Genomic DNA, 27812 nt, shown 5'->3' with positions numbered 1-27812 from the left:
TTATGGCAAAATTATTAAGAGTAAAAAATTTGTTAGATGTTATCAATGATAATTTATTAATTACCAACAATAATTGTATAAACGGTATTCAATATTTTTTATTAAAATTGTATAGTATTTATAAAAATAAAAATAGAAGAAGGGCACAAAGTTCATAACCCGAGGTGAGTTTTGGTAATGTAGGCAAAAAAAAATCACGCATATGGTTGTTTTTGCACAAAGGTAAACACCTTGTGGGTTAGAGTTGAAATTATAGTGAGTTTTATAATTATATTAATATTGATCATTATCCATAAATTATTAAACGATATGGTGATGAGAAATTATATGTTTTGACATGGTGGAAAGTAAATCATGAAAGTTTTCTTGTGCTTGTCGTCATAACCTGAGATCTATTAACCCCTTCAGTGTTTACTATTGTATCAGAATCTATTTTTAATGTAGGTGGATACATGTTGGATAATAGGCGATCTAATTTACACTTATACATGATCGAGACGATCATATGTGTAAAGAATTGAGTGAAAACTAAATTTAAATTACATAATTGAATTGTAGAAAATATCATTAAAGAATTCAAAAATCTAAACATTAAGGACGATTAGATGATAGTATATATATTATACTTATATTTATAATTATATATTATGTAAACTAATTGATTTGTAATATGTTAATATATTTTTTATTATGTAATTATAATATTCTTTTGTCATAAGTGATGAATTATTGAAAAATGTTTAAGGGATCATTCTCAATTTTAGTAATTAAAAAATGATTTTTATTGAATTTTTAATTTACAAAATTAAAAAATAGTTTTAACGGGTTAACCCTCATGTCGACTAGTTTAGGGTCTAGCATGGTGTGAACTTTTATATAGAGGATCGTATCGTGAGCCGATACTTTTCTACAAACTAGTTCAACGTGAAGACCCACAAACTGCAAGGGCCTTAGACCTGACATGGCCCACAATTTCGATGGACCGCATTAAAGTCAACCCAAATTTTTTTATAACTCTAAAAATACCCTCCCAACCTTGTAGGTGTAGGCGCTGGAAGGAAGGTGTAGTGTGCGCGGTGCGTGCGGAGTGCGCACACCCTCGTATATATATATATATATATATATAAACAGAGTGCGGGGGTGCGCACACCCTTTCTTATATATATATATATTAAATAATATAATATAATATTTAAAAAATATAATAAATAAATATATATTAAATATTATAATATTTAATATATATTTATTTATTATATTTTTTAAATATTATATTATATTATTATATATATATATATATATATATATATATATATATATATATATATATATATATATATATATATATATATATATATATATATATATATAAGAAAGTGTGCGCGCAGTTGTTTATATATATTATATGAGGGTGCGCGCACTCTGTACGCACTGCACACTAGGCACGCATTGCGCGCACTGCGTACGCAACGCACGCACTGCGTACGCAACGCGCGCACCACATGCACTGCGTATGCACCGCGCGCACTACGCACACACCGCACGCACCACACGCACTCCGCACGCACCGCGTGCACCACACCTTCCTTCCAGGACTTACACCTACAGGGCTAGGAGGGTATTTTTTGAGTTACAAAAAAATTTATTTATAAAAGTAAAACTACTGTGTGTTTGTCTAAAAATATATAAGCGAAAAAATTTTTACCTATTTTAATTAATATCTCGTAAATTTTTTCCTCTAGCAAATCACAATTATGTCCATCAAATTAGATGAAAAACCAGGAAATTAGTGGTTTCATTTTCATTTATTGTTGTTGAAAAGACAAGGTGACTTTCTAAAAATATGGGGGTGGATTTAAACACTATCCCGAAGTAATATCTATATCTGTATCTATATCTAGAGATGTCAATGGGCCGGGCCGGGCTGGCTCCAGCTCGGCCCATCGGGCTAACGGGCCGGGCTGGGCCTAAGGCCCAAACAGTACCGGGCCTTCGGGCCGGGCCGGCCCATTAAAATATAAAAGCCCAAGGCCCGGCCCATATAATAACGGGCCTTAATCGGGCCGGGTTGGGCTTTAATCGGGCCGGCCCGGCCCATTTAATCAATTTTTTTTAAAAAATTTTAATTAACATTTTTTAACATAAATTTTTTTCAATTATTAAAACCGATAACAGTATCCCGAATATTTTATTTATAACTCCTCACTTGTGACGGAAGAATATCGTAGTTATATGATGAAAAATATTATAAATTAATAACATAGTACAAATAAATTAATTTACATACGGTATAAATTACAAAATATAAATAAAATATATCTACTATATAATATTTATTTACTCATCTTTTATATTTAAATCTCTGAATTCTTCAAAAATAAATAATTATTATTTACGAATTTAAATATTTTTTAAAAGAGAGTTAATGAAATTGAAAATAAAATGAAATAATTGAAATTGAGTAATTAAAAGGTTTATAAATAAAAGTGAAAATAAAAAGAAATAAAATAGATTTATTTAAATTTTTTTTTTTTTTTAAAATTATGCAAAGGCTTCTGCCGCAAGGCAGCTCTGCTGCCCAGCCTCCAGGAAAAAAAAACTGCCCAGCCTCCAGGAAAATATATATATATAGCAGACCAAGGCAGAAGCACCGCAAGGCAGCTCTGCTGCCCAGCCTCAGGAAAAAAAAACTGCCCAGCCTCCAGGAAAAAAAATATATATATATACATATAAACAGTATCGGGCCGGGCCGGGCCAGCCCATGGGCTTAATATTAAAGCCCTAGGCCCGGCCCGGTAGGCCCATGGGCCCGGCCCGGCACTCTACAGTGCCGGGCCGGGCTTTATCGTGCCCGGGCTTTTTTTCGTGCTTCGGGCTGGGCCTCCATTTGACCCGGCCCAATTGACGTGTCTATCTATATCTATATCTAATCAAAAATATTTTTCTTTTGCAGAAGGGCAGGCAGCCATAGCATCTCCAAAATCTGAAAATCTGTAATCTTATCCAGAGCCTGAGGACTGAAGTGAGTGTGACCCTTACTCATTTCCAGCACATCCTCAGATTTATTCCCTTGTCACCAAAATCCTACCACCAATTATCTTCCTCTCATACTCCCCTCAAATTTTCATTTTCATTCAAAGCAATCATATGCCTTTCCTTCCCGTTTGAAACAAAACTTTCTAAACTTCATTATGGCTGCTCTTATTTCCTGTAACTTAGTCACTCCAAAATTACCCAACAACCGTTTTCGTTTTGCAACTCACACTGCAGCCACCAACAACCATGCTTGGTTGACTCGGCGTTTTACCCCAACTTGTTCTGTTAATCGTAACCCATGTCAGGTAAGTACATTTTCCACGATTCATTGGATGGGTCTTGTTTAGTTCTCAGTAAGGATTATAACAGAGATTTTTTTTTTCCGCAGAAATTGAAGGAATGTGCAATTTCTTTAGCTTTAGCTGTCGGACTGATTACAGGAGCGCCTTCATTTGCTGATGCAAATCTGAATGTAAATGCAAATAACTTGCCGTTGCCTGATTTGTCTGTGTTAATCTCGGGTCCGCCGATCAAGGACCCTGGTGCATTGTTGAGATACGCCTTGCCTATTAATAACAAAGCTGTGAGGGAAGTACAAAAACCACTTGAAGATATTACAGATAGTCTTAGGGTTGCTGGGGTTAAAGCTCTTGATTCTGTTGAGAGAGTAAGCATTTTAATTTTTTTTTCTTTTTAGTTGAGATAATTAACTGTAGCCTAAGAAAAAACCTTATTCTTGTGTGTGAATGTATAGAACGTGAGGCAGGCATCACGAGCTCTTAAACAAGGTAAGAGTTTGATTGTATCGGGTTTAGCCGAATCAAAGAAGGAGCATGGGCTGGAACTACTTGACAAATTGGAAGTTGGAATGGATGAGTTACAAAAGATTGTGGAGGACAGGAATAGAGATGCTGTTGCACCTAAACAGAAGGAGCTGCTTAATTATGTCGGTGGGTAAGTATCGTTCTATTGCATAAAAAACATACTGAATTGAACATACATCAGTAAAATTGTACCTAAAATTCCGTATTTTGCTCGAAAGTTGGCATAGTTAGGTAAAGCTAAATATCTATGGTGATAAGACGGATTAGAATTTCATTCCCTGGGTTTTCTTCCTTATTTGAAAAGGGGATTAACATCTGTGGTCTTCTGTCAAAATGAGGTTCTGTCACTAAGACGAGGAACTTAGTCAAGAGTTCTCTTTCTTTGTCAGCTGAATCACAAGTTGTGAACTAGGATCATTATGTTGTCTTCAATCCAATCCCCATTCTTCATTGGAACCAAGCAGTCTTTAGTAAAGTGAAAACTACTGTATTGGCATTGTTTATGTTGTAGAGGTCATTCCTATGAATATAGATTACTAATGACAATTGGCAATGTCTTACTTCCATAATAACTGTATCCTATTTTGAACATAAAAGTTGGGAGGACTAACAGAAGTGAATCCTCTTAGAATAAACTCTCATATATACCTTGTCATTGACTGCAGCTGAGATCTTCCTGGGGCATTGGGTTTCTGCAGTGTTGAAGAGGATATGGTGGATGGCTTCCCATACGAAGTGCCTGAAGAATACGGAAGTATGCCTCTATTGAAGGGGAGAGCTGCTGTTGATATGAAGGTCAAGTTCAAGGACAATCCTAATTTAGATGTGTGCGTTTTCCGGATAGTTCTAGATGGTTACAATGCACCGGTAACTGCTGGAAATTTTGTGGACTTGGTAGAGAGGCACTTCTATGATGGCATGGAAATCCAAAGAGGTATAAGGCTTATATTAAGTTAGTTTAATTGTGCTGTTGAATTGTTCATATATATTTGTCATGTTAATAAAATAGCATATTGGGGTTTTTGTTGCATTGAAAGAGGAAAAAAAATTAGCATGGATTGACATAAACACCCCCATCGTGAAATGTTTTAATCTAGGTGGCTTTCATCTGCCAAACACTATAACATAGCACTGTTTGGAGAAAATTGTTGCTATACTTGTACTTAGATGCCACGCATGCATGCAATTGGATTCATCTAAATGATTGTCTTGCCTGTTGTAGCTCCCCTTTTGTTTAGCAACTTCTTTCACAATAGACTTGACCAATTTTCCAATTGCTGTAAACAATAAATTGTTTATGGATGCAATTTTTCAGTTTCTATTTATGTGGCCACAACACTAATTACTGCCTTTTTGTATTGGCTGCAGCGGATGGATTTGTTGTTCAAACTGGAGATCCAGAAGGCCCTGCTGAGGGTTTTATTGATCCTAGTACAGAAAAAACCCGGACAATACCGTTAGAAATCATGGTGGATGGGGAGAAATCACCTTTCTATGGAGTAACTTTGGAAGTAAGCTTAAATTCTCCTGCATTTATATAATGTGCTATCACCCTTAGACTCTGTTATAATGCAGAAGTGGCGATCAGGGAGTGCTGGCTACCTTTCTGAGAGGATATGTAAAGACATTTAAAATTTCACCTTCGACCATTCCAAACACTTTTCTTAATCTTTTGATGAGAAGTTATCCTAATTTCCTTGAGCACTTGTTTTCGCTTTGCCTTTCTGAAATTTCAATATGATGTGTCTGGACAGGAGCTTGGTCTTTACAAGGCTCAAACTAAGCTTCCATTCAATGCATTTGGAACAATGGCCATGGCCAGAGAGGTGAGTTTTTGAATACCCGTACTGTTTTTCATACATGTCCAGGTACTAGTTTGAAAGCTAATTAGAATCTCCTGAAATATATACTTTCAGGAGTTTGAGAATAATTCTGCATCAAGCCAGGTGTTCTGGCTACTGAAAGAAAGTGAATTAACTCCCAGTAATGCCAATATTTTGGATGGGCGGTATGCAGTTTTTGGTTACGTGACAGAAAATGAGGACTTTTTGGCTGATCTTAAGGTTGGTGATGTGATTGAATCAATTCAAGTAGTGTCTGGCCTGGAAAATCTAGTCAATCCAAGCTACAAGATTGCCGGCTAAATCGTTTTGTCACCTATATCAGATAACGGATGTGTGAATCTATTGAAGACTGTTTCTTTATTTGGTTCAAACTTTAGTTTATTGTTTGCCCAATAATTCTGTAATCTTTCACTTGTGGGAAAATTGTAGTTTTCAAATCCAGAATGTATCCTTTTGAACTCAACTGATGACAAATTCATAATTTCTTTCATAAGCATTCTCTTGGTTCACTTTCAACAAATGAATGTTATTTTTAACAAAATGATGGAGTTCTAATTTTGTTTTACTGCAAAGAAACTGCTGATGATTTTAATGTTATGAGCACATGATATATTAAATTGTTATCAAATCTCACTTACAGAGTATCTGGCCAATCCATGTTGTAATTTGTTTTCGTAAACAAGGGGCAAGAGAAAGCTTTACAGAAGCATTATCCAGAAGAAACAAATATCAGGGATTTCCTCCTAGCCTGTAGTCTCCGAAGTTTTGTATACTATCAGCTGGAAGATGCCATTGTTCTGATTGAATTAAGTACGGCCTGGATTTGCGGTCCAATTCTCAAAAATATCATCTTTGATTTAATTTAAAGGGCAACTAGTTCAAGGTCCTCTGTATCTGCGGAAACAGAAACAACCCTGAGGCTGATCTGAAGGAATCATTCCTCCACCCTTAGATGTGTCAATGGCCTCCAACATGGACACAACCTCTTCCATCTCTGGCCGTCTGTCAGGGTTAGCATCCCAGCATCGCTTCATTACATTTGCAAAGGAGCTTGGGCAGCAGCGAGGTATCTCTGGCCTCAAATTCTGTTGTTCACTTGATAAGTTAGAATTCTCCTTGAGCTTTCAAATTATAAATGGCTTTCCAATCACCGGAGAAAACCATTTATTTTGTAAAAAAAAAGGCATGAGTTATATCATTCACCTGATGCACAACAGCTGATGTCACTTCTGAGAAGCTAAGGTCAGGATATGGCATGTCACAACAGTATATCTCCCATAAACAGATGCCAAAACTGTACACATCACACTTTCTATTGTATGGGTTGCCATTCAGAACCTGCACCATTCCATAAAACCATTGGCAATTAGGTTAGGGACAATTCTAAAGGAGCAGAAGAAAGCCATTGTCAACTTAATTGCTAGAGAAAAGACAAGACGTTGCTGATGATCAAAAATTATAGTTGCTGATGCAAAAATCCAACCCTGCACTCCCCCTGCCCCCAAAACCTCCGTGGAAGGGAAAAAACAACAGTGGAGCTGTTTTCTTCTTATTCGTTATTTGTTTATCACAGAAGATTATTGAACTTGTTTTATAGTAATGTTGAATAGCAGCTTCTTGTTGCCTTGCTCAAATTGCCACGAAAAGCATACCCTTCAGAAGTAATCATAAATATGCATGATATTGCAGAGTTCTATTAGTAATACTTAGTTATACCTCTGGTGCCATGTATCCAAGCGTTCCAGTCTCTCCAGTCATGTCGTGAGGGTTTGAAGCTTCAAGGCGAGCAACCCCAAAGTCAGCTATCTTCACAGTTCGTGTCTTATCTAGAAGCATGTTCTCTGTTTTAACATCTCTGTGGACTATTTTCTTAGAGTGAAGATAGCTCAACCTACAAAATGGAGACAGCCAGCTAAAATACAGTTTGCTTGGAACTTTAGTCTATCCAACTTACATAATTTACTGAGGCGTGCAAAGCTTAGCACATTCATAAACATGAAGTATTGTATCTGATAGACTTGAAGATTTCATGGAACAAATTATAAGGCAAGAAAATTTACCCCCGTGCAAGATCCAGGGCCAGCTGAATAACAATTTTGAAAGCTAGCTTCCTTCTGCAGTTCTTTATGAGGTATGATTTCAGTGCACCCCCTGAGCAGTATTCGACAATGACACAACACACATTGCTCGGCGTGCCAATATGACCATTTTCTGTTTGTATATTTAGCTCTGATGTGCCCATTGTTGCCCCTATAAACTGGATTTGGCATATATAATTGAAGATAAGTTTCACATAAGTACCTAGAAATCTGGAATAAAGACAAAATCTTAAAAGAAATTCACTTAAGCCAATAGAGAGAATAGATAGCATCTACCCACAAAAGATAAACATATTTTTTAACTAACATTTTATCTTTGCTCTAGGAGTGTATGAGACAGCGAAAGGAAAAGACCGAGTAAAAAGAGGAAATTTTACCTTGGTTACGTTAGGATGATCAAGCTTGTGCCAAACAGCAACTTCTTGGGTAAAAGCTGCTCTAAGTGAAGCTATTTCAGCCTCAGTTCTGTGGCCCTCTTCTCCCCAGTCAAGAAGTTTAACTGAGCTTGAGAAGGAAATGAAAGTTAATAGTTTCCGAAGTAAAAAGGTCTTTTGAATTGAAAATTCATTTTAGAAACACAAGTTGCATTAGGAAGAAAATGCCTCATCATTTGATAGCTAAAGCAACTGCACATCATAAAAGAAAATTTAAAGAATCAGATAAATCCCATCACCAAAAAAAATACAGAATTCATCAAAACTTATTCAGAGCTATTACTTAGAAACTAGTTCAACAATTAGATTCATTAAGCCGTTACAAAATAACTGGGATTGAGAGAAGATACAAGCATCCTTTTGGCAGCTTTTTAGCCAGCCAGAACTTCCAGTCACAGTACTAATTTTGGTGCTTTTAATTCTTTGGCTTTTTATCCCCAAAAGGTGAAGTTATAAAATGTGAAGCAACAAGAAGATGGGACACATGAAAGTTGAAGAAAAAGAATATAAACTGCAGCTAACTGCCAACTCAACCAATCTCTTGAATCACGGATTTTGAAAGAATAGATCAGTAACAGGATCCTTCACAAGAAATGATTTGCTAAAACAGAAAAAGTTGTCTCTCTGTTTGGTCTGGAGATTATGAAAGAAACTAAAAATAATAGGAAGATTTTGTCTAAGGCCACAAAAAGTTAAGATCCAGGCAGGAGTAGAAATTGGAGGAATAACAACTCAATCTGCAAAGGCTTCAAACTAAACCCATAATCCCAAAAAATTACAGCCAAAAACAGGTAAAAGAATCACAATAATACACAAAAGCTACAACTAAACGACATTTTGTGCTCTTTGGTGTGTAATCTGTGTTAAGGACTTTTATTGCTTAAAGAGCAATGGAAACAGCAGTTTTTGTTCATCCCAAAACATTATCAACCCAGTCATCAACTTCCAGATTTAACCTTTTTTTTGTTCTTCAAGAGGGTCAGAATAAAAAAATGTTATTGTATGCCAAATGCAAAGACCCTAAAATATGTTGCAATGTTTACAAGAGCCCATGACAATATATCCACAGAATAACCATTAAACTCTGAAACAAAAGAAGCATTTCACAAAACAGATATTGTTTCTTAAGCAAATAAAGAGTAAGCTAGAAAAAGATTAAAGGAACAAGCAATCAATACCAGCAACATCTTGGCCATCATAAACGCCACGATGAACAGTGCCAAAAGTTCCACGAGCTATAGCACTTTTAATGATAAGTTTAGAGGGATCAATATCCCATTCTTGTCTAGCTAAAGTACCACTGTGGTTGTTGTCGGTGACGGGTCTTTGTAATTGCTGCTGTCGATGAGGATGATGAAGTTGTAGTTGCAAAGGATGGTGAGGATGAAGACCTTCACTTTCTTCATGTTCTTTCTTATTCTTATTCTTCTTCATAGTCCATGCTCTCTGAAGTTGCTCATCCAAGCTCTTCAGATCTATCTGATCCGCCCTCACATACCCGCCGCGACTTTCACTCTTCTCCTTCATTGCTTCTTCAACAATCAACAGCCTCTCCTGAAAGCGTCAACCCCAGAAACACAAAACACAAGATATTACTATTTGAAGCTCAATAGTGAAATAAAGAGTAGACATTTTTTATAAAAACAATGTGTCTGTTTGTTAGTATAAGGCGTCTGGGCACATGGTTTGGGCTGAAGATGACTGGTGTTTTCAGTTTTCTGACCCACCTCGGTCTATCCTTTTCTCTTCTCATCTCCGCCTCTTCTTTGTACTCATTTCATCTCGTCATCAAGAGCCAACACAAACTCTCAAACATATCACATGACATCTCTCTCTCTTTCTCTCTCTCTCTCTCTCTCGTGGCTTCTCGTTTTTTTTTGGAATTCACGGTCAATGTACTTTTTTATTTTACAGTATTTTCCGTAATCTTTCTCCTTCAACGCAGCAGTTGACACAGTTACGTGGAAGTCGTAAATTTTTTATTATTTTTTATTTTATTTTCTAAACTTAATTACTGAAACAGTTGAAACACTTCAATGCTTCAACTGGATCTTCTTCGTTGACCATTCTCTCTTCCTATTCTGAATTTAATTAATTAATTCATTAATTACCCCTCACCTTATTAATTTTATATTAATTACTATATATATAATTATAATTAAATAATTTTAAATTAAAAATAAAATAATATTTAATTATATAATAATATTTATAAATATAAAATTGATATGTATAATATTGTTTATTTTTTATATAATTCACAAAACAAATATAATTGCTTAATAAAGATATTATTATTTTATTTTTAATTCAAAATCATTTAATTATATAATATATTATCAAAATATTTAAATATAAAAATATGTAACGAATAATTATATTAATTCTCTCCATTGTATTTTATCTTAAACGTAAAATATTGATAACACATGTATTATAGTTTATAAAATTTTCATGACTTATATAATTTAGTTAAAATTCAATGTGCATATTGACAAAATTTAATACATGCTTACAAAATTTAATCATACGCAAGAATAATATACAATTAGGGCTGCATTCGAATCAAATCTATTCAATTTCGAGTTCAAATTCGGCTCAAACAAGCTTAAAACGAGTTAGTCCTTTATGAGCTCGGTCAAGCTCGAGCTATTTATCAAATTTTTTAATTAAAAATTTTGATACAAAACGACGTCGTTTTGATTAATATATATTAAAACAATATTGTTTTAATAACGAAAAACGAATCGAACCAAATTCAAACCTAGTCTAAACTTAGCTTTCACGAGTTCAATGAGCTCGAGCTCGAACTCGAGCTCAGTTATATATAAACTAAGCCAAGTTCGAGCTTGGTTCAATTCGAATCCAACCCTATATACAATATTATGTCCATCTTGTTATATTATTGGATCAAATAATTCATTATGATTTATATAAGGTAATTTTTTTTAAAAATCTAATATAAATTATAATAATTTTTTTATTAATTTAAACCATATCCAATAATTAGCAGTATTACTTTTTTATTATTAGATAAATGATTTTTTATATTTTTAATCTAAAAGTTAAAGTATAAAAATATATTGGGCCTTTCAACATAAATAATTAATATTTTAAATTATTTGTCAACCAGTCATAATAATATTATAATAAACATAATCTAATAATAATAAATTATAACATATAAGAATTAATTATTATATAATTAATTATTCTTATAATTATAATACAATAATTATACATTATCCCAAACAAGGATATATATTTATGTTGTCCGGATTTATATACTTGAATTATATCAAACAAATAAGTTACAATTTTTAAAGTCAAAAATTTGACAAATTTATACATTTTGACTAAATTTTTTTATTAAAGTGTAAAAGGGTATTCAAGTATTTTTATTTAACTAATTTAAATATAAATTTTAATTATATTATTTTATATTTTCATTTTCATTTTTATTATATTTATTTTCCCTTTAACCTTTTTTCGTCATTTTGTTTTTTTCTTTTAGTTTCTTCCATCAAGGCCTAGGACTCCAAAATCTGTTTTATGTCTAAAGCCAAAATAACAACGCTATCACTTATCAGTTGAATATAAAAAGGATTTTTTAAAATAAAATTACGTATATTTATTTTAAGTATATAAATAAATATATATTTAATATAATTTAATAACTTTATATTAAAAATAAAATAATATTAAATTATAATACATAAAAATAAATTTGAGTCTAATAATCACTCACATTACGACAATATTAAATAAGTCACATAATTTAATCTCAATATAGAATTGGCTATCTTTGATGTATGTTGAATGGTGCCCTCTTTTGCGGGCCACAGGTTGTCATTGTTGGCATCCAATGACTTTAAGATAAATACTGTTTTATGACAGTACATAGAGGAATCTGGCATTTAACCAGTAAAAGCATATTGAGATTCCACAGGAGTCGGCTTCTTTGTAAGTTTTTGCCACTTGCGGGAAGTCCTGCTATGTACTTCCCTCTCATTTCATGATGGAAAGCTGCAACAGTACAATTATATGTTCTCTCTCACATTATCACTCAACCAGCAGCCTCTTCAGAATCCAGTGTCTGCCGTGCCCCACTTTGCTTTTTCCACCGCAAAATATTATTATACTTTGACTGCTCTACCTGCAGTAATTGCAAAAGAAAAGGAGGATATGGGTGATTTGGGAAAGGTTGTATTGTACTTAAGGGCAATATTTTCTGGAACAACTTTCCCCATTTCATTTTACAAATCAAGTCAACAGTAGATTGGAACAAAAAGCATCAAAGAAAGCTAGGAGGAGTTAGAAAATGAAGAGTTATTTTATGGGGGACAAGTGAACAATTCATTTAAGGAGGAAAGTGGGTTCAATTCTGCACCTTCGTTATTCAAATTCATCTAAGAAACATAGCTTTGGGGGGACAAGTGAATGCTCTCCAATCTTTTTTGCAAGAAGGAATCCTTCTGCCCCATGTAGGATTTGGAAAATTAGTTCTAAAGAGTATAGTGGTAAAGATGCAATATATTTTTTTTAATGAATAGTATATATCTGTCATTTTAATTAAAGGTAACATCAAGGCATGGGTGAGTGTTTTTTCCTGTCATATGAAAAGAAATTAGACATCAATATCCAGTGGTACCGAATTATCATTCATTTCTAGCAAAGGGCTTGGGGGGTGGGTTTCTTATTAAAAGTAGATTTAGTAATTTCTGTCATCGAATCATATTCTTATTATATCAGTTTAGATATTATGTCAAAGATTTTCAACTTTAACTCAATTTAAATTAGAATTTTATTAAAATTTTTTAATCCTAACACAACTCTGTAATATTCGAATTGACTTGACTCGATCTAAATTGATTTAAAATTATTTATTTTTTCACTCTCCAAAGTATTTTTACTGTTTTAATTTATTCACCAAATAACTCTAATTTACTATTGATAAAATACACAGTATAATATTTTATTTTGTTTACAAATGGTCTAAATACATATTACAACTTTTATAACTATTAATAATCTAACTAATTAAATCACATTTTTACTACTTAATAATAAAATTAAATATTTAAATAAAAATAATATAAGTAATTACAATTATAAAAATATATAACTAAATATAATTTGAAAATTTTTCAACTGATGTTAATATTATCTTTCAATATTTTTATAATTTATCAATAAATTATGTGTATACATTTTTGGTACACAGATAATGTGTCATTATATGATTTGATGATTTTGAATTAAAGATAAAACAACACTTAATTATATAATAATATATCATTTGTGTATTCAAATTGTATACCAAAATTATATACACATAGTATTGTTCATAATTTATCTATAACAAATTCTATTAAAATAATATTTCTCCAAAATATTTGACTCAATTTGTGTCATGTCCAATTACTTTTGTATGAACTCTAACATTATCCGATTTAATTTTAAGTCTTGTCAAATTGACTCAAAATAAATTTCATGTAAAAAAACTTAACTCTACCCTGTTTTTTTCTATCATATTGTGTTAGATTAACACATCATATTAAAAATTGTCAACTTTAATTAAAATAATTGAATTTTTCAATTATTCTTATTAAATAGATTAAACTTTTTAATTTTTCAATTGAAAAAATCAAATTTTTATTATTTTCTATTAAAGATGTTAAATTATCATTTGACTTCAATTTACTTAATAAGAACGATATGACAATTTTTCTTATTAAAAATATTAACATAAACATTTTATTCGAAGATATGGCCAATTTGTGCATTGAATTAGACATTTATAACCCATAAAAACCTTAAATTATATTTTTTTTTCTCGAATTTATTGCCCAAAAATCATAAACAAAACTTACACAAAATAAGCAAAACCCAATTAGAAGTATTTTGTTGTTTTATGTTTTATAGTAGAGATTATTTTAAATTAAAAGTTTAGAGGTTCTTTATTATTTAAATCCTTCAAATAACTCATAAACAATAGTAAAAAAATAATTTCTTTGGAATTTACTAAATCATCATTATGATTAAAAGAATGTAAATGAACAAGATACACTTCAAGGTTTAGCATCAATAAAACATAATTTTGATTACAAGTTTGAACTCATTCAAAAGAAAATATGAAAGTTTAATTCCTTTAATTTAAAAAAACAAAACAAAATTTTGTCAACCAAGAATTATCTACATCAATTAAACATTATCCCGTTGATTATTTCTAAATTAAAATAAAATTTTATGTCATTAATTTTTAACAATGTTAGAGAGTACATCTATTTTTATGTAATAAAATATAAATTTGGTCTTTTATAATAGAAAAAAAAAACCAAAATTCCATTTCTTTATTACAAATAAGACATTTTATATATATAATGTCACTAAATATAACTCTATAGTACTAATATTTTTCTACTCTTATAGATCTTTTAGTATATGATGCAAGAAAATTTATTTCTTCTTTCAAGGTTGGCCGCTCATGTAGATAATATTATCAAAATTTAAAAAAATAAAATAAACTAAATTTTTTTTATTTCCTTAAATATTGGAGATAAGAATTATCAAGCACCTTTCACACAATTTTTCCAATTGAGCTAGGGAAACCTAAACCATAAATGAAGTGAATGGAATTTATTTTAAAATTAAATTATATGGTTCGTACTTAGAATTGTTATCCCATAATATATTAAAATGTAAAAATACCCCCTTTTGTATACGTAAATTAAAAAAGAAAATCTATCCTTAATTTTTTTGGTTAAAATAAATAACATAAAGATAATTTTGTAAATAATTCAATCATAGGGGTGGAGATTAAAACCCAAAAAATATATAAATAGAGGTCAAATGACTGTATCCCACCCAAGGTTTGATGCAAATCTAACTTTTTATTATTTAACTATTAAAAATTTAAATACACGCTCATCTGTTAAATTTTACTATTATTATCAAGAGTAAAATCATCATTTAAAGATTTGACTGTAAGGAATCCTACTTAGTTTTGAAAACTCATAATTCTCCTCTCCTCTCATATTTCCCAGGTTAAAAAGCTGACCCTTTTACCCCTAAGTCTAGTTTGCAATCTCCATATTTTTCTCATTCACAGTCGCTCCCCATCTTTTTGAAAAATTTTAGTTTCAACCCACTTCAAATTTAGTTTCCAGACTGCCTCCGATGACCTTCTGCCTCTGTCTTTGACGTCTCCTCTACCTATCCAAATTGTCGGCATCCATCTCCCTCCCATTTTTATCTTGGTAGATGTCCATCGTAGACGAAGACTTCGTCTCCATTGCTAATAGAGGAGCGTTGAGAAGACGTATCGATGAATGATCAAGAGTCGACAAAGAGATGCAAGCGACATTGGCAACAGACGAAATCTAGCAAGGCGGCACCAAGGAGGCCAAAATTGAGTGAGATATTTTGCTCAATTTCGGCCAATTTTTGCATCAAACGATAGAGCTATGGTTAGGATATGGACACCGACATCTCGTGCCCAGTAGTAGAGATGTCGAAGATGAACGAAGAAGGTCGTCGATGATGATCGGGAAACTCTAAACTTTAATAGGGGGTGAAACTTAAACCTTTTTAGAAGGTTTGGGGGGCAGCACAATGCAAAAAATATGAAGGTGTGCAAACCTTAAACTTAAAGGGAAAAAGTTAGTTTTAAAACCTGGGAAATTTGATATTAGAAAGGAAACTATTGGTTTTTAAAACTAAAGTGGGAAAAAGATTTTTTAAAAAATATAGAATCTTTAAATAACAATTTTACCATTACCAATGATAGTGAAATTTAATAAACAGATGAATATTTAAATTTTTAATAATTAATAAATAAAAAATTAAATTTACATCAAACTTTAGTAGAAAAATAGTCATTTGGCCATAAATAAAATACAAGGCACGTCCCTTTGGGAGCTAAATTCATTTACTCTGGCTTACGACTAGCAGAAAAGGTGAGGAGTGCATTTTTACTTTTTAGTTCAGAGTATATTGTCCTCCTTTTTATGCATTGTTCATTCATTTCATCGACAATGATAATGTATTTTCTTTTTAATAATTTTTTAATTGTGCGTAAATCATAGTCATTAATAAAAAGAGAAATCAATTTAGAATTCCATTATTCAACCACTTGAATTTTCCAATGCAAATTCTTGTTTGAAAGTTTGACAAAGCTAAATATTTACCTTATTGGCAAGGAAGGCTTTTCAGAATACTCGATTTCTCGTGAATTTTTACATAACCAATTTTACTTCTGACATTTTTTCATAAAAATAAATTAAAAAATAAATATTTTTTTAATGTTTTAAAAATGATAGTTAAATATTTATAGAAATTTGACTATCTATCATTTCAGTTTAACCTTCAATTGATGTTCATCTTCGTTCTAAAAGATTCGATCAATTTTATCAATCCTTTTGTTGTCAAGAGTGATAACGCACACCATAGAAAGGTGGCTAATCTTTGAGAAGGCTGTCAAAGTGGATTTTGTCGCTAAAAATTGGATAGTTCTTGAGTTAACCTTAGTAGGAGAAAAATTACTATTTTTTAAACTGAGTTAGAAAAAATTATTAGATTTTCAAATTAAAAAGATAAAATTTAATAAAACTTTAATTTTTTAAATTTTAATATAAAATAATAGTTTTACCTTTAACTTTATTAAAAGATTTTAATAGAATTTCGTTCATAAGTGAGAGTTTGAACTTTTAAAAATTGACAGGTATAAATTTAGAAATGCAGTGAGAACAAATCTGCCCAAGGTTTGCTATAATTCCAAAGTCACATCTGCAAACTTTCAAAAATCTAAACACCCACTCATGAGTCAAATTTTGTTTAAAATTTTAATTAAAATTAAAAATAAAACTATCATTTTTACAATAATAATATATTTTCTCCCCCAAGATTTAAAAACTAATTTCACTTCTACTTAAAAATTTTCAGTTTTAAAAAATCATATTTCTTCGAGTATTTTTTCTTCATCTCTCTGACGTCAACGACCTTCCATTTTTACCATAAACCATCACTAGCATCGCTTATCACATATCCCAACTTAAACCGTTATTCGAACGATTTTTGTCTAGATCTATCAAATTCAAACAAAAATTGTCTAAACAATGATTTAGGGTAAGGATATATTATAACTGATACCAATGACAATTTAGAGTAAAAAGGAAAAGTTATCAACGTAAAAAATAGTGACTGAAGAGATAAAAGAAAAAACTCTAGTTTTGAAAAAAAAGAAATAATATAAGTTTTTAAAATTGAAAAACTTTAAATTAAAATAAAATTATTAATTTTTAAAATCCCAAAAAAAATATAATAAAGAGTATTTTTTTAATATTATTATTAAAATAATTATTTTACTTCTGCCTCAATCTAAGATTTTTAATAAAGTTTAACTCATAAATAAACGTTTTTAATTGTCAAAAGTTAACAAATAAGATTTTAATATTACTTAAGACCTTGAGCGGCAAGAAGTCTTTTGACCTTTAAAAAAATAGATGTTGTACAAGGGCATACCGACAAACAGTAAAAGAATCTTATCGTCCTGCGTTCCCATGAAATAAGCACTATTTATAACTGCTGCACTACGTCAGCATGCACGTGAAAGCTAACCTTTTATACTTCTTTCTACATCAAATGAAATTCACTTCACAGGGCCACACTACACAGACGCTTTGAGAGAATAAATTCAACTCCCGTGACTTTTGACTCTCAAGTCAAGTCAACCCACTTATCCTCCTTCACTAATCACAACTCAACAAATTTTGACATTACACCTTAAGCATGGCGTAACGCAATAACTTGATTTTTGGCTCAAACATTAAATGAATTGATCAATAGATAAGAAAAGGGCATTGACTATACGAATGATTGATTTTATGTGATGGAAGTAAATCCACCATGATTTCACCTTGATGCCTAAAATTGTTCATAAACAATACTTCTATGTCGTGTATTGTTTGTGAACTGTATTGATTTGCTGACTGAGAAAGTAAGTTCCATATTTTTGAAGAAAGCAGACGGTCACCTCATATGCGCCTTTTCTTTTTCTCTGGCGTTGAATGTACTTGTGCTTTAATCCCATATGTTTTCAATTGAAAGTTTTCAAAGGCTTCGGAGATTGCTCCAACCTGTTTATTATACAGAAAGGTTGCAATCAGTAACTTGATGGGAAGACAAAAGGGTATGAAAACAATATGATTAAATTACTGAAAAATTACAGATTCACAGACCAGCTCAGGTTTTTTGGAGTAAACCCTAACTATCATATCCTGATAGCATGTGGGCAACAAGTGACTAATGCGATCATCAGGAATGGTGAATTTCTCCTCACTGTCATAATCCTGAAAAGACATCAAACTTGTTAAAAGGCTGCACCTAAGCAATGGAACTTGACCCCTTGAAGCTGGTCAGGAATATTATCAAAGTCCCAAAGAAGATAATGAATTTGAGGTCGCCAGTAACTTATAAGGCAAGCTCTAGATACTTTATAAAATCCTTAGTCACTCGTAAGAACGAGAGAATCTTCCACAACCAAGTTCAATATTGTGTACTCAAACTTGTTCAACATTTTTGGCAAAATTAGAATAATAAGAACAGTTAATATTATAATTATATCTGCTCAAAGCAGCAAGAACGCATGATAATATTTTATACATAGTTAACCTGTGGGCTGTCATCAATAGTTAAAGAAAACGACAGGAAAATAGAAAAAGACAGTTTGCAGATATTTAGTCAGCTCCAAATTTTATTCTGTGGACAGAGAAAAATTATCAACAGATTGTGGTCACTTTATTTAGTGGGCTATTGCACATGCCCACTCTCTTATTATTATAGGTATTTATAGCCGTCCTGATTATGGAGGGACTTAAAAAAAAAAAAGGACATACCCTTGATTCGGTACTTCTGAAATAGGGTACATAACACTGTCTTGAAGCTAAAGAAATCATTTAAAAATATGGTAATGACAACTAATAATAAAAATGTATGCATAACAAAATGATCAAATGCATTCAGTACCTTGAAAAAGTTGATTCTGGAGGCAAGCATGCACCAAATAAAATCGATAACAAAAGTTAGTCATTGCACCCAGAAGTACAAGATAAAAGCAAATGAACTATCTAAAATCAGCATAAATATGTCATACTTCATATACCTTTCTAGAGGATTACTCCTTCCACGAGTCAAATCAATCCTAACATTGCTAACAGCAACATCTTCTTCTTTTAGTATCACTCCACCATTTTTCTGCAAAATAAAAATTTGAAACAACACATATAAGAAAGTCTGCTTGGCTTGATATGCAAAGAACACGTGCAGGTACACATGCCAAAATGCATACAATATTCATTGCATACATACCTGGGAACAAACAATATCTTGTGCAGTGACATCTTTGAAATGCTCAAGTTTGTCCTTTGGAACAGCATACTCGTTGCAAAACTGGAACAGCAAAGAAAATATATAACTTCAGAAAATATTAATTAATTAATTAAAAAATATTTTATTAAAATAAAATATTTAAGATTATGATAAGATATATGAGATTAGAAAAAAATATTTAATTGTGGCATAATATATTTGATTTTAGGATAATATATTTTATTAGAATAATATATTTGAATTTGTAAGTTCAAATATTGGTAGAATAAATAGCAGTGATTGGATTTAAGAGAGGGAAGAAGAAAAATATTGACTTTGAGTTTAGGACAGCCTCTGAATAATTGGGAGATTAATGCAAAGGAACTAGCACCTCTCGATTTTGAGAATGTTGAGGTATGATATCATATAGGATGAGAGTGGAAGATAGAGAAAAATTTGCAACTAATAGAATTGACAGCTCAAGCATGAGGGGCAAATGGAATTTACCTATGTTGTAAAAGCAAAAATAAATCAAGTCATGATTGCAAATGCAAGTTATAAGATGTCCTATTGGTGGATGAAGATGAATCAGACAACATCATCTTTAGGGGTGAATTCGAACCAAACCAAGCCCGAACATTAGCTGACTCAAGTTTGGCTCGAAAGGTTTTAGAGATAGCTCAAGTTTGTTAAGCCAATTTGAAGGAAGATTCGAATTCGATTCGAAAAAAATTCAAGGTTTGTGGCTCAAATTTATGGCTCGAGTTTGAAACTAGAGCTCGTAACTAAATTTTTAGACTACAATCAAAATGTATATTCATGCTACGAACTTAATTTGCAAAAATATAAATGGAATCAAAGCGAAAAGGAAAAAACAATTGCTTTTAGACTACAATCAAAATGTATATATTTCATCAGTCTAAAGGAAGAAAACTTAATCTGCAAAAATATAAATGGAATCAAAGCAAAAAGAAAAAAACAATTGTTTTTAAGTCTCAAATATCATACAAAGAACAGAGAATGCTAGACACATGCATTAACTCATTTTAGAAATTCAACAATATCACATGACATCTACTTCTTCTAACAATCTACCATCATTTTTCTCATGTCATCAAATATCTCAGTCGGTCAAATGTAACCACCAAACTAGTGAAGTAATCAAACAAAGGCAAATATGAATAACGGATTAATTAACAAACAAAGACATTAAGGTTTCAGTTAGGGTTCTTAATATTGAACATAAAAAACTCAAAAATATATGGTGCACCAGTCAACGAGAACAAGACAAAGATGTATAATCAGAATCATAACCTGCCTAGACAAACTTTCACCGGCTCAACAATTGTTAATCCGGAGAAACAATCAGAAGAAAGGAGAGAGATCAAGATAGATTTATGCTTGCTTGCTTGTTTTCAATCGCAAAATGGTGATCTTCGAAGAAAAGAAAAGACACAAATGTAGAGGAATGGCAATATAGAGTGCAGTAAGAACGACAAGAGAAACTCAGAGAACATTGATAAGAATGGAAAGGGGGTCTATATAGTCACTTTATAAACAACGTAGTTTTAAGCCTCTTGAGCCAGCTCGAATCAAGCCATGACTTAGCTCGAATCGAGCCAAGCTAATGGCTGGCTCATAAGCCGAAACTTATTTGATTCGTGTTCGACTCATTTTTTTAGTCAAATCATATATTATGGTTTGGATTTAGTCTAAGTTTGCAAGAAACGAACTTGAACTGAGTTAAACCGAGTCAAACCAGCTTCCAAGACTGAACCAACTTCGCTCAGATCCAAGTCTAATCATCTTGATTGTGTACGACAAGCAACAAGTGAAGAAAGAACCTGATTCAATCAAGACTATAGATTCTTGCAAAAAATTGAATAGTTTCGATAAAATAATTAAGCTAGTGATGGGCAAAGAAAGGGAATCAACAAAATATAGGGTTCAATTAGTTGAATACGATAACCAAGAGAGCTAATTAGCAAGATTCAAGGATTCAACGAACAAATTTCGACGAGGTCTAGGTGTCAGAATTTAGTTATTCACCTGTTGATCTGATTTTGTTGATGACAAAGACAAAACAAAGAAAACATGAAACAAAATGAAAAAGTAAATGAATGACTTTCTCAATCACTTGTAGCAACCAAAATAATGGCAACATGGGAGGAGTTTTTTCAAATTAGATAACAAGAAATGTAAATATGAAAAAAAAAAAAATCAAAATGGGCTTGTAAAAAAAACTAAAAAACAAAGAAAAATATTTTCCAATTTTCCCACCAGTTTTAAAAGGGACGGATAATGTCAAAATTATATAATCACAATAATTATGATAATAATATGAATTAATTAATTAAAAAATATTTTATTAGAATAAGATATTTGATATTAGGATAAAATATTTGATTTTGGTATAATATATATGATTAGGAAAATATTTGAATTTGAAAATTAGAAACCTAATAGAATAAAAAGGGGAGATTGAATTAAAGGAGAAAGGAGAAGTAAAATATTGACTTTGAGTTTAGAGCAACCTTTGGCTAATTAAAAATCTACAGGTCTTTGGGAGGAGTTGGTAAGAGGTTCCTAACAAATTGGTATTAGATGTTAGGATTTAATAATAGTATTATTATTAATCAATTAATTAATAAAATATTTTGTTAGAACAAAATATTCAATTTTGATTACATTTAAATTTAAAAATTAGGATATTGGTTGAATATATAAAGGTGATTGGATAGAGGTGATGAAAGAAGAAATATATTGACTTTGAGTTTAAGGCAACCTTTGGCAGATTGAAAGGCTCTAGCTTTTGAGAGGAGCTGACACCTTTTGTTGTCAACATTCTTTTCTATAAAAGGTTATCAATAAATTGGTATAAGAGTGTGTGAGATCTGGGCACGATAGAGAAGAGGATGGAGAGTCAAGTATTGATGGGATAATGATGTATAAGTTAGACACCATAGACACTAGTTTGGATCGTTTAGCCAAATCTTTGAAACAATAAAAGAGCACATGAAGGACTTAAAGGAGTTGCCTCCTAATGATAACAACAAAGAAAGAACTTCGACAAAACTGAAGTCATCAACAATGGAGCACACAAACTCAATTCTGGTCCAAAAACAAAAGATCAACAAATTCCAACAGTAAGATGATAGACTCCAACAAAACCAAGCCATCAAAACTCATTTGTGTGCATCTATACTTTGTGTCTTTACCGAGGGAGGCAAACATTAGAAGCGAATGAAGCGGACGATGAAAAAAGGTGAAATGAAGAGAAGAACCAAGTCATTGAGAACCAACCCAACCTAAAACCCCACTAAATCAACTCAAAAATCAACCCATTCCACAACAACCCAACCCAATTTGTATTAGGTGCTAACCACCTCTCAAACCCACACACTAATAACCACCAGTCCAACTCACTAAACCACACACACTCAAACCCAAACATAACTTATTTCCAGGCTCAACCTTAATGGATTAACCTAAAGGCAACTCATCCACCAAACTCTACCATTCACCCATCAAACCTAAACACAATCCACTTAATCAAACGAAACCCTCTTCCAATTAAAACCAAAATATTATCCAACCCAACCCAAATACCAATTATACCACCAATCAAACAAGTTTTACACAAAGTCCACTTTGAAGTCAAGATAGTTTTTAAAGGGACAAATAATGTTAGGATAATATCAATTAGAAAAATAATATTAATTAGGATTAAGATAATATTATATATTAATTAAGAAGATAATATTATATATTAATTAAGAAGATAATATTTGATATAAATAATATTTAATTGATTTAAATAATATTTGATATCTGATAATATTTGGTATTTAATTACTAAGGATTGGGATGAGATTAGGTTATTATAAAGAAGGGGTTAGATGACAAGGAAATGACAGAGAAGAATATTATTATTTGGGTAATTTGTGCAACTTTTGCTTGATTGAGAAGCTACGACCTTTAGAAGGTAAGCTGACACCTCTTAACATAGGTCCAATAACATTGAGTGGATTATCAAAGCACAAGAACTTATCCACATGTTACAATTCCTTCCATGTGATACAATTAAAGAGAAAAAACAGAATTATAAGCAAAGCTTCAATACCTGGTACAAATTCCTTCTGCGGATGCGTAAAATCAGATCTCGTGATTCCTTGAGTTCTTGGTCTGGAGCAATCTCAATTGTTTTGATAATTGTGTCATCCAACTGAATTGTCAGGAACCACTATTAAGATAGAATTTTATACATACAGGAACTAAAATCTATAAATCATAAATATAGTTCAGCTTAGTAAACCTTCCAATAATCAGAAGGATCTTCAATGGAAGAAGAAATTTCTAGAAAGCTATTTGCTTTCAACAGAGCATCTACTATCATAAGCTCAATTGCCTGCAATTAAATACAATCGGAATAAGAACAGTTCAATACTACTTACTGTAAGGGCCACTAATTAAAATAATTAATTTTAAAAAAAATAAATATAATAAATGAACAACATAACAACCAGATGTAGACTATCTGAAATAGAATAAGCAATCAAGTATCATACCTTAACTTTTGGATGTGTATATACAGTTCTATAAAGATCAGCACGAGTATAAAATAACTTGTGGACAGTTAGATCTAGCAAGATTACCCAATATTTTAGTGGTATGTAATAAAATCGTATATAACAATGACAATGAAATTAAACAGAAGATACTAACAGTCCTTGGCACGATAACAAATCTCATCATCCAAAACCCGCATAGTATCCATTAACCTACAAGAAATGAGAATTGTACCGGGTTGATAATAAGTTCCTCATTTTATGTAAGAAGGAAAGGTAGTTACTACACCAGTTATAAGAGTAACCTGATGGTACCAATAACAAGTAAAATTAACAAGAAAATTTAATATTAACCTCTGAAACTCAAAGTTACATCCCACACCACAAGCTCTGCAGTCTCGGACAATGTAATCAAACCTAAATATCAAAATTATAATAAAAGCATAAAAAATTTTAAACAAAACAAGAACTTGCTGGAACCTCAAATATAATGTGAGATGAACAAATCACTAAATCTCACTTGTCCACATCAATGCCATTTCGACCATTTGCAACAATATCATACAAGAAACGCTTCTCTCTTGTGCCCTACAAAATATGGGGCTATTATAAAAATTGGCGAGCAACAGAACAACAAAAAGAAAAATAACATGATAACTTCATATGAGATAAAACTAAGTGTTTAAGCATGACAAATTTTCTATATCAAAAACAGTATGAAAAGAAAACTAAAAATCTAAACAGATCTTACTTTTGGGAGTGCAAACTCTGAGCTAGCTACAATCATCTCCTGCCACAATAAATAGATAAGTGAACAAAAATGAATCTTTAAATTATTCATTTTAATAAGGACTAGAGCCCACTTCAATAAAACTAAGACTCTGGCAGAGTTAAAATCTGAGGGAGGACAAATAAAGAGAGAAAAGTTATTTCGTTAGAAAAATTGTATTTCTAGCATTGCTTAGAATCAGTTTTTCATTTCAATATTTTCTCATACCACATAAGAGAATTTCCAAAGACATAAACTGAATATAGCTTTATTCTTGTAATGCGTCAAGCTGACATATAAACAGTTAAAGATTTCTCCTTTAATTTTTTGTACAAAAAGGTGGAAACAGAGGATTCTATTAAGATGACTTTACCTTCACTTTTTTAATCATTCCAGAGTCCACATCAATGTGGTGCTCGTCTACTATATAATCAACCATCTTCAATGACATTTGCTCATGAGACCTAAGCAGCACACAAAACAAGAGAATTCTGTCTAAGATGGAAGGAGAGGAAGAGATAGAGGAACACAAAGATATCCATTCATATTATACTGACAGAACATATATGAGATCACTTGGTGCTTAAATACAAAAACAAAACATGGTTTCTTGATAACATAGAGTACTTTCAATCAAAAGCATAAATCTTTAATCAAATTCTGATGTTGTAATTAACCTTAGAAAAGGAAGAATACACTTATCCTGTAAAATAATCTATAGTATACCATTTTGAGCCACTATGGACGCGGGGAAGAAACTCACGTTCGAACAAGTGACTAAAAGGCCCATGGCCCAAATCATGTAGAAGCCCTACAGATTAAAACAACAATTAATGTAACAAACCCGTCGCCTGTAAGAGAGACTCATGGGAGATGAAATAAAGTACCAGCAAGTTTCACTGTTTGAATGTCAAAGGCATCAATACCAAGCTCCAAACCCTACAGAATTGAACCACCCACATAAAAGGCCTTAAGATGGTTTACATAATGTAATTACAAATAATCAGAAAATATAAAGAACAATTCCATACTTGGTGCTTCTTGAGCTTTTGAACAGATTCACCAGCAAGCCAGTAAACACCAAGAGAATGTTCAAATCTGGAATGCACCGCTCCTGGGTAAACCATGTGTGTCATACCTAGCACAGGAAAAATTATCTTCTTAAGAAACCCTATATAAATTGGAAAAAAATTTCCAAAAACATTAATAAGTTAAGTACAAATAATTCCAATAAACATTTAGGTAGAACTCAACAATACATAACAAATTGAGCATTACTATTTACACACAGTTTTAAGTACACAATTTGATATATAGATAATGTGTCATTATGTAGTTGAGTGTTATGTTATAATCAATTCAAACTTACCCATTTACATGATGGCATATAATCTATGTACCAATTGTATACATTGTATGCACATGGTTTTATTGTAACAAATTCCAGTCACATAATCATTAGAAAATCGCTTAGAAAAAATAAAAAGGCAGAAAACTTACCAAGCTGCTTCAGGTCACGGAGCCTGTAACGTGGAAAACAGATTTAAAGCCATCAACAACATAAGATTAAGTAAAATAAAATAATTCCAAATATATAAAAGTGCAATCAACTTTCCTTTGGAACTGCTCGGTATCAATAAACTTCAAAGCCACCTGCAACAATACAAAGAATCAGTAATAACAAAACAAAATACATTATCATTTAATTCGATTTTCTGAAGAAACCAAAAGAAAGAAAAAATCACCGGGTCGAGATAAATGTTGCCGTGGACATTGTCGTGCACGTTCTTGAAGAATCTGAGATCATGAGAGGAGGCAAAACAGGTGCGACGCGGGGAGAGAGGGAGGTCTTCGTTGCAGATGGCGCCCATTTTTAGTGGATTTTTGGAGCGAAGAGAATGGAGAATTTGGAGTTCGAACCCCTTGTGTGAGTTTCTAATCCCCACGGTTACTGGAATACTGTGAAGTACTAGGCCACGTGGCGTCCAAATTCCTTAAATTAAATATTATATTTGCATTGTTGGGCTTAGGCTTTAAACATGGTAATTTGGGCCTCCATACCGGGTTTTTAACCCGCTTTTTTCCCAACAGGAGTTGGTTAAAATCTTCGTAATCGAAGATAGGGTTAAAAGAGAGATTTTACCCCAACCTGTTCCTACCTGATCCATTTCATTATTTATATGTTTTTTAAACTCATAGAATTATTTTTAAAATTTTTAAAGTACTACAAATATACATGGACACTTAATCAATATTTCATTATCTTTTAACAAAATGAGAAGATGATGGAAATAGAGATCAAGATGGAGATGAAAATTTGCCCTGCAGAGACAGAAGAGGAAAGGGAAGAAAAATTTTTCACATGGAAGGAAACAAAAATTCTCTGTTATCTAAATATCAAAGATAAAAAGATATTTTACTTGAAGGAATAGGGGAAATTAATTAAAATAGGCAGCCTGTTTATCGCGTAAATTTTTTTCTGCAGCAACTCTTATTTTTTATTTTTTTAAGTAAATTATATTTTTCATTCCAAAAATACCCCTTATTTAATTTCTCAGCGTTTACTATAGCTTTTCACCGATTAATTGCTTACATTTCAGACGATATGTATTAAGATTAAGTTTTCTATAATGAATAAAATCTACATATGAAAAACAGATTAATTTTTTATAAAATAATTGATTATTATATACTTTTATAAGAAAATACAAACGGGTATGGGTAGGGGTGAATGAAAATACAAGCGAGTGCGTAAAAATACAAATAGGTGCGTAAAAATATAAACAGGTGTGTGAAAATACAAACGAGTGCGTAAAATATAAAAAGAGTACTGGAATTATAAAAGGGGTGTGTGAAAATAATGAACACAAA

General features: G+C 31.8%; 3 protein-coding genes across 5 annotated transcripts; 1 reads left to right on the top strand and 2 right to left on the bottom strand.

The window, feature by feature from the left end:
- Window positions 1–2942: 2942 nt before the first annotated feature.
- LOC123223840 (peptidyl-prolyl cis-trans isomerase CYP38, chloroplastic-like) lies at window positions 2943–6197 on the top strand. Its single transcript, XM_044647239.1, has 7 exons — window positions 2943–3341; window positions 3425–3703; window positions 3791–3990; window positions 4559–4794; window positions 5229–5371; window positions 5615–5686; window positions 5777–6197. Exons 1-7 carry the CDS (start codon window positions 3192–3194, stop codon window positions 6002–6004), a joined length of 1308 nt encoding a protein of 435 aa, XP_044503174.1. The 5' UTR covers window positions 2943–3191; the 3' UTR covers window positions 6005–6197.
- A 90-nt stretch (window positions 6198–6287) lies between these two features.
- LOC123223841 (serine/threonine-protein kinase STY13-like) lies at window positions 6288–10107 on the bottom strand. 2 transcript variants are annotated; one of them, XM_044647241.1, is made up of 7 exons: window positions 9965–10107; window positions 9416–9791; window positions 8181–8302; window positions 7765–7961; window positions 7421–7595; window positions 6908–7042; window positions 6288–6789 (listed from the first exon to the last, which is right to left on the bottom strand). In XM_044647241.1, exons 2-7 carry the CDS (start codon window positions 9762–9764, stop codon window positions 6583–6585), a joined length of 1185 nt encoding a protein of 394 aa, XP_044503176.1. In that variant the 5' UTR covers window positions 9765–9791; window positions 9965–10107; the 3' UTR covers window positions 6288–6582. The 2 variants fall into 2 exon arrangements, with proteins under 2 accessions (XP_044503176.1, XP_044503175.1); XM_044647240.1 differs by having other exon boundaries at window positions 9919–10064.
- A 7691-nt stretch (window positions 10108–17798) lies between these two features.
- On the bottom strand, window positions 17799–26911 carry LOC123222478 (deoxynucleoside triphosphate triphosphohydrolase SAMHD1 homolog). 2 transcript variants are annotated; one of them, XM_044645270.1, is made up of 19 exons: window positions 26687–26909; window positions 26557–26594; window positions 26442–26464; window positions 25973–26079; window positions 25829–25880; window positions 25668–25752; window positions 25315–25405; window positions 24924–24962; window positions 24693–24760; window positions 24527–24589; window positions 24330–24385; window positions 24173–24246; window positions 23920–24012; window positions 23728–23829; window positions 19605–19685; window positions 19399–19490; window positions 19263–19278; window positions 18476–18586; window positions 17799–18373 (listed from the first exon to the last, which is right to left on the bottom strand). In XM_044645270.1, the coding sequence occupies exons 1-19, from the start codon at window positions 26810–26812 to the stop codon at window positions 18272–18274; spliced, it is 1419 nt and encodes a 472-aa protein (XP_044501205.1). In that variant the 5' UTR covers window positions 26813–26909; the 3' UTR covers window positions 17799–18271. The 2 variants fall into 2 exon arrangements, with proteins under 2 accessions (XP_044501205.1, XP_044501206.1); XM_044645271.1 differs by lacking the exon at window positions 19263–19278 and having other exon boundaries at window positions 26687–26911.
- Between the last annotated feature and the right edge of the window lie 901 nt (window positions 26912–27812).

The sequence above is a fragment of the Mangifera indica genome, chromosome 8, assembly GCF_011075055.1.
Source record: "Mangifera indica cultivar Alphonso chromosome 8, CATAS_Mindica_2.1, whole genome shotgun sequence".
Classification (NCBI taxonomy): domain Eukaryota; kingdom Viridiplantae; phylum Streptophyta; class Magnoliopsida; order Sapindales; family Anacardiaceae; genus Mangifera; species Mangifera indica.
Note: the sequence above shows the minus strand (reverse complement) of the source record. Positions and strands in the feature narration are given on the sequence as shown.

Bases quoted from the DNA above. Each gene is read 5' to 3' on its own strand.
- LOC123223841 (XM_044647240.1), bottom strand. From the start codon at position 9,990: ATGAGAAGAGAAAAGGATAGACCGAGGTGGGTCAGAAAACTGAAAACA. The intron at 8,303-9,415 runs GTATTGATTGCT...TCTCAAGCTCAG, and splicing joins TGATGGCCAAGATGTTGCTG to TTAAACTTCTTGACTGGGGA. The intron at 7,962-8,180 runs GTAAAATTTCCT...TGCCAAATCCAG, and splicing joins ATCATCCTAACGTAACCAAG to TTTATAGGGGCAACAATGGG.
- LOC123222478 (XM_044645270.1), bottom strand. From the start codon at position 26,812: ATGGGCGCCATCTGCAACGAAGACCTCCCTCTCTCCCCGCGTCGCACC. The intron at 25,753-25,828 runs GTACTTTATTTC...TTTAATCTGTAG, and splicing joins TCAAACAGTGAAACTTGCTG to GGCTTCTACATGATTTGGGC. The intron at 24,013-24,172 runs GTATGATACTTG...ATTTAATTGCAG, and splicing joins ATACACATCCAAAAGTTAAG to GCAATTGAGCTTATGATAGT.
- LOC123223840 (XM_044647239.1), top strand. From the start codon at position 3,192: ATGGCTGCTCTTATTTCCTGTAACTTAGTCACTCCAAAATTACCCAAC. The intron at 3,342-3,424 runs GTAAGTACATTT...TTTTTTCCGCAG, and splicing joins TTAATCGTAACCCATGTCAG to AAATTGAAGGAATGTGCAAT. The intron at 5,372-5,614 runs GTAAGCTTAAAT...GTGTCTGGACAG, and splicing joins TCTATGGAGTAACTTTGGAA to GAGCTTGGTCTTTACAAGGC.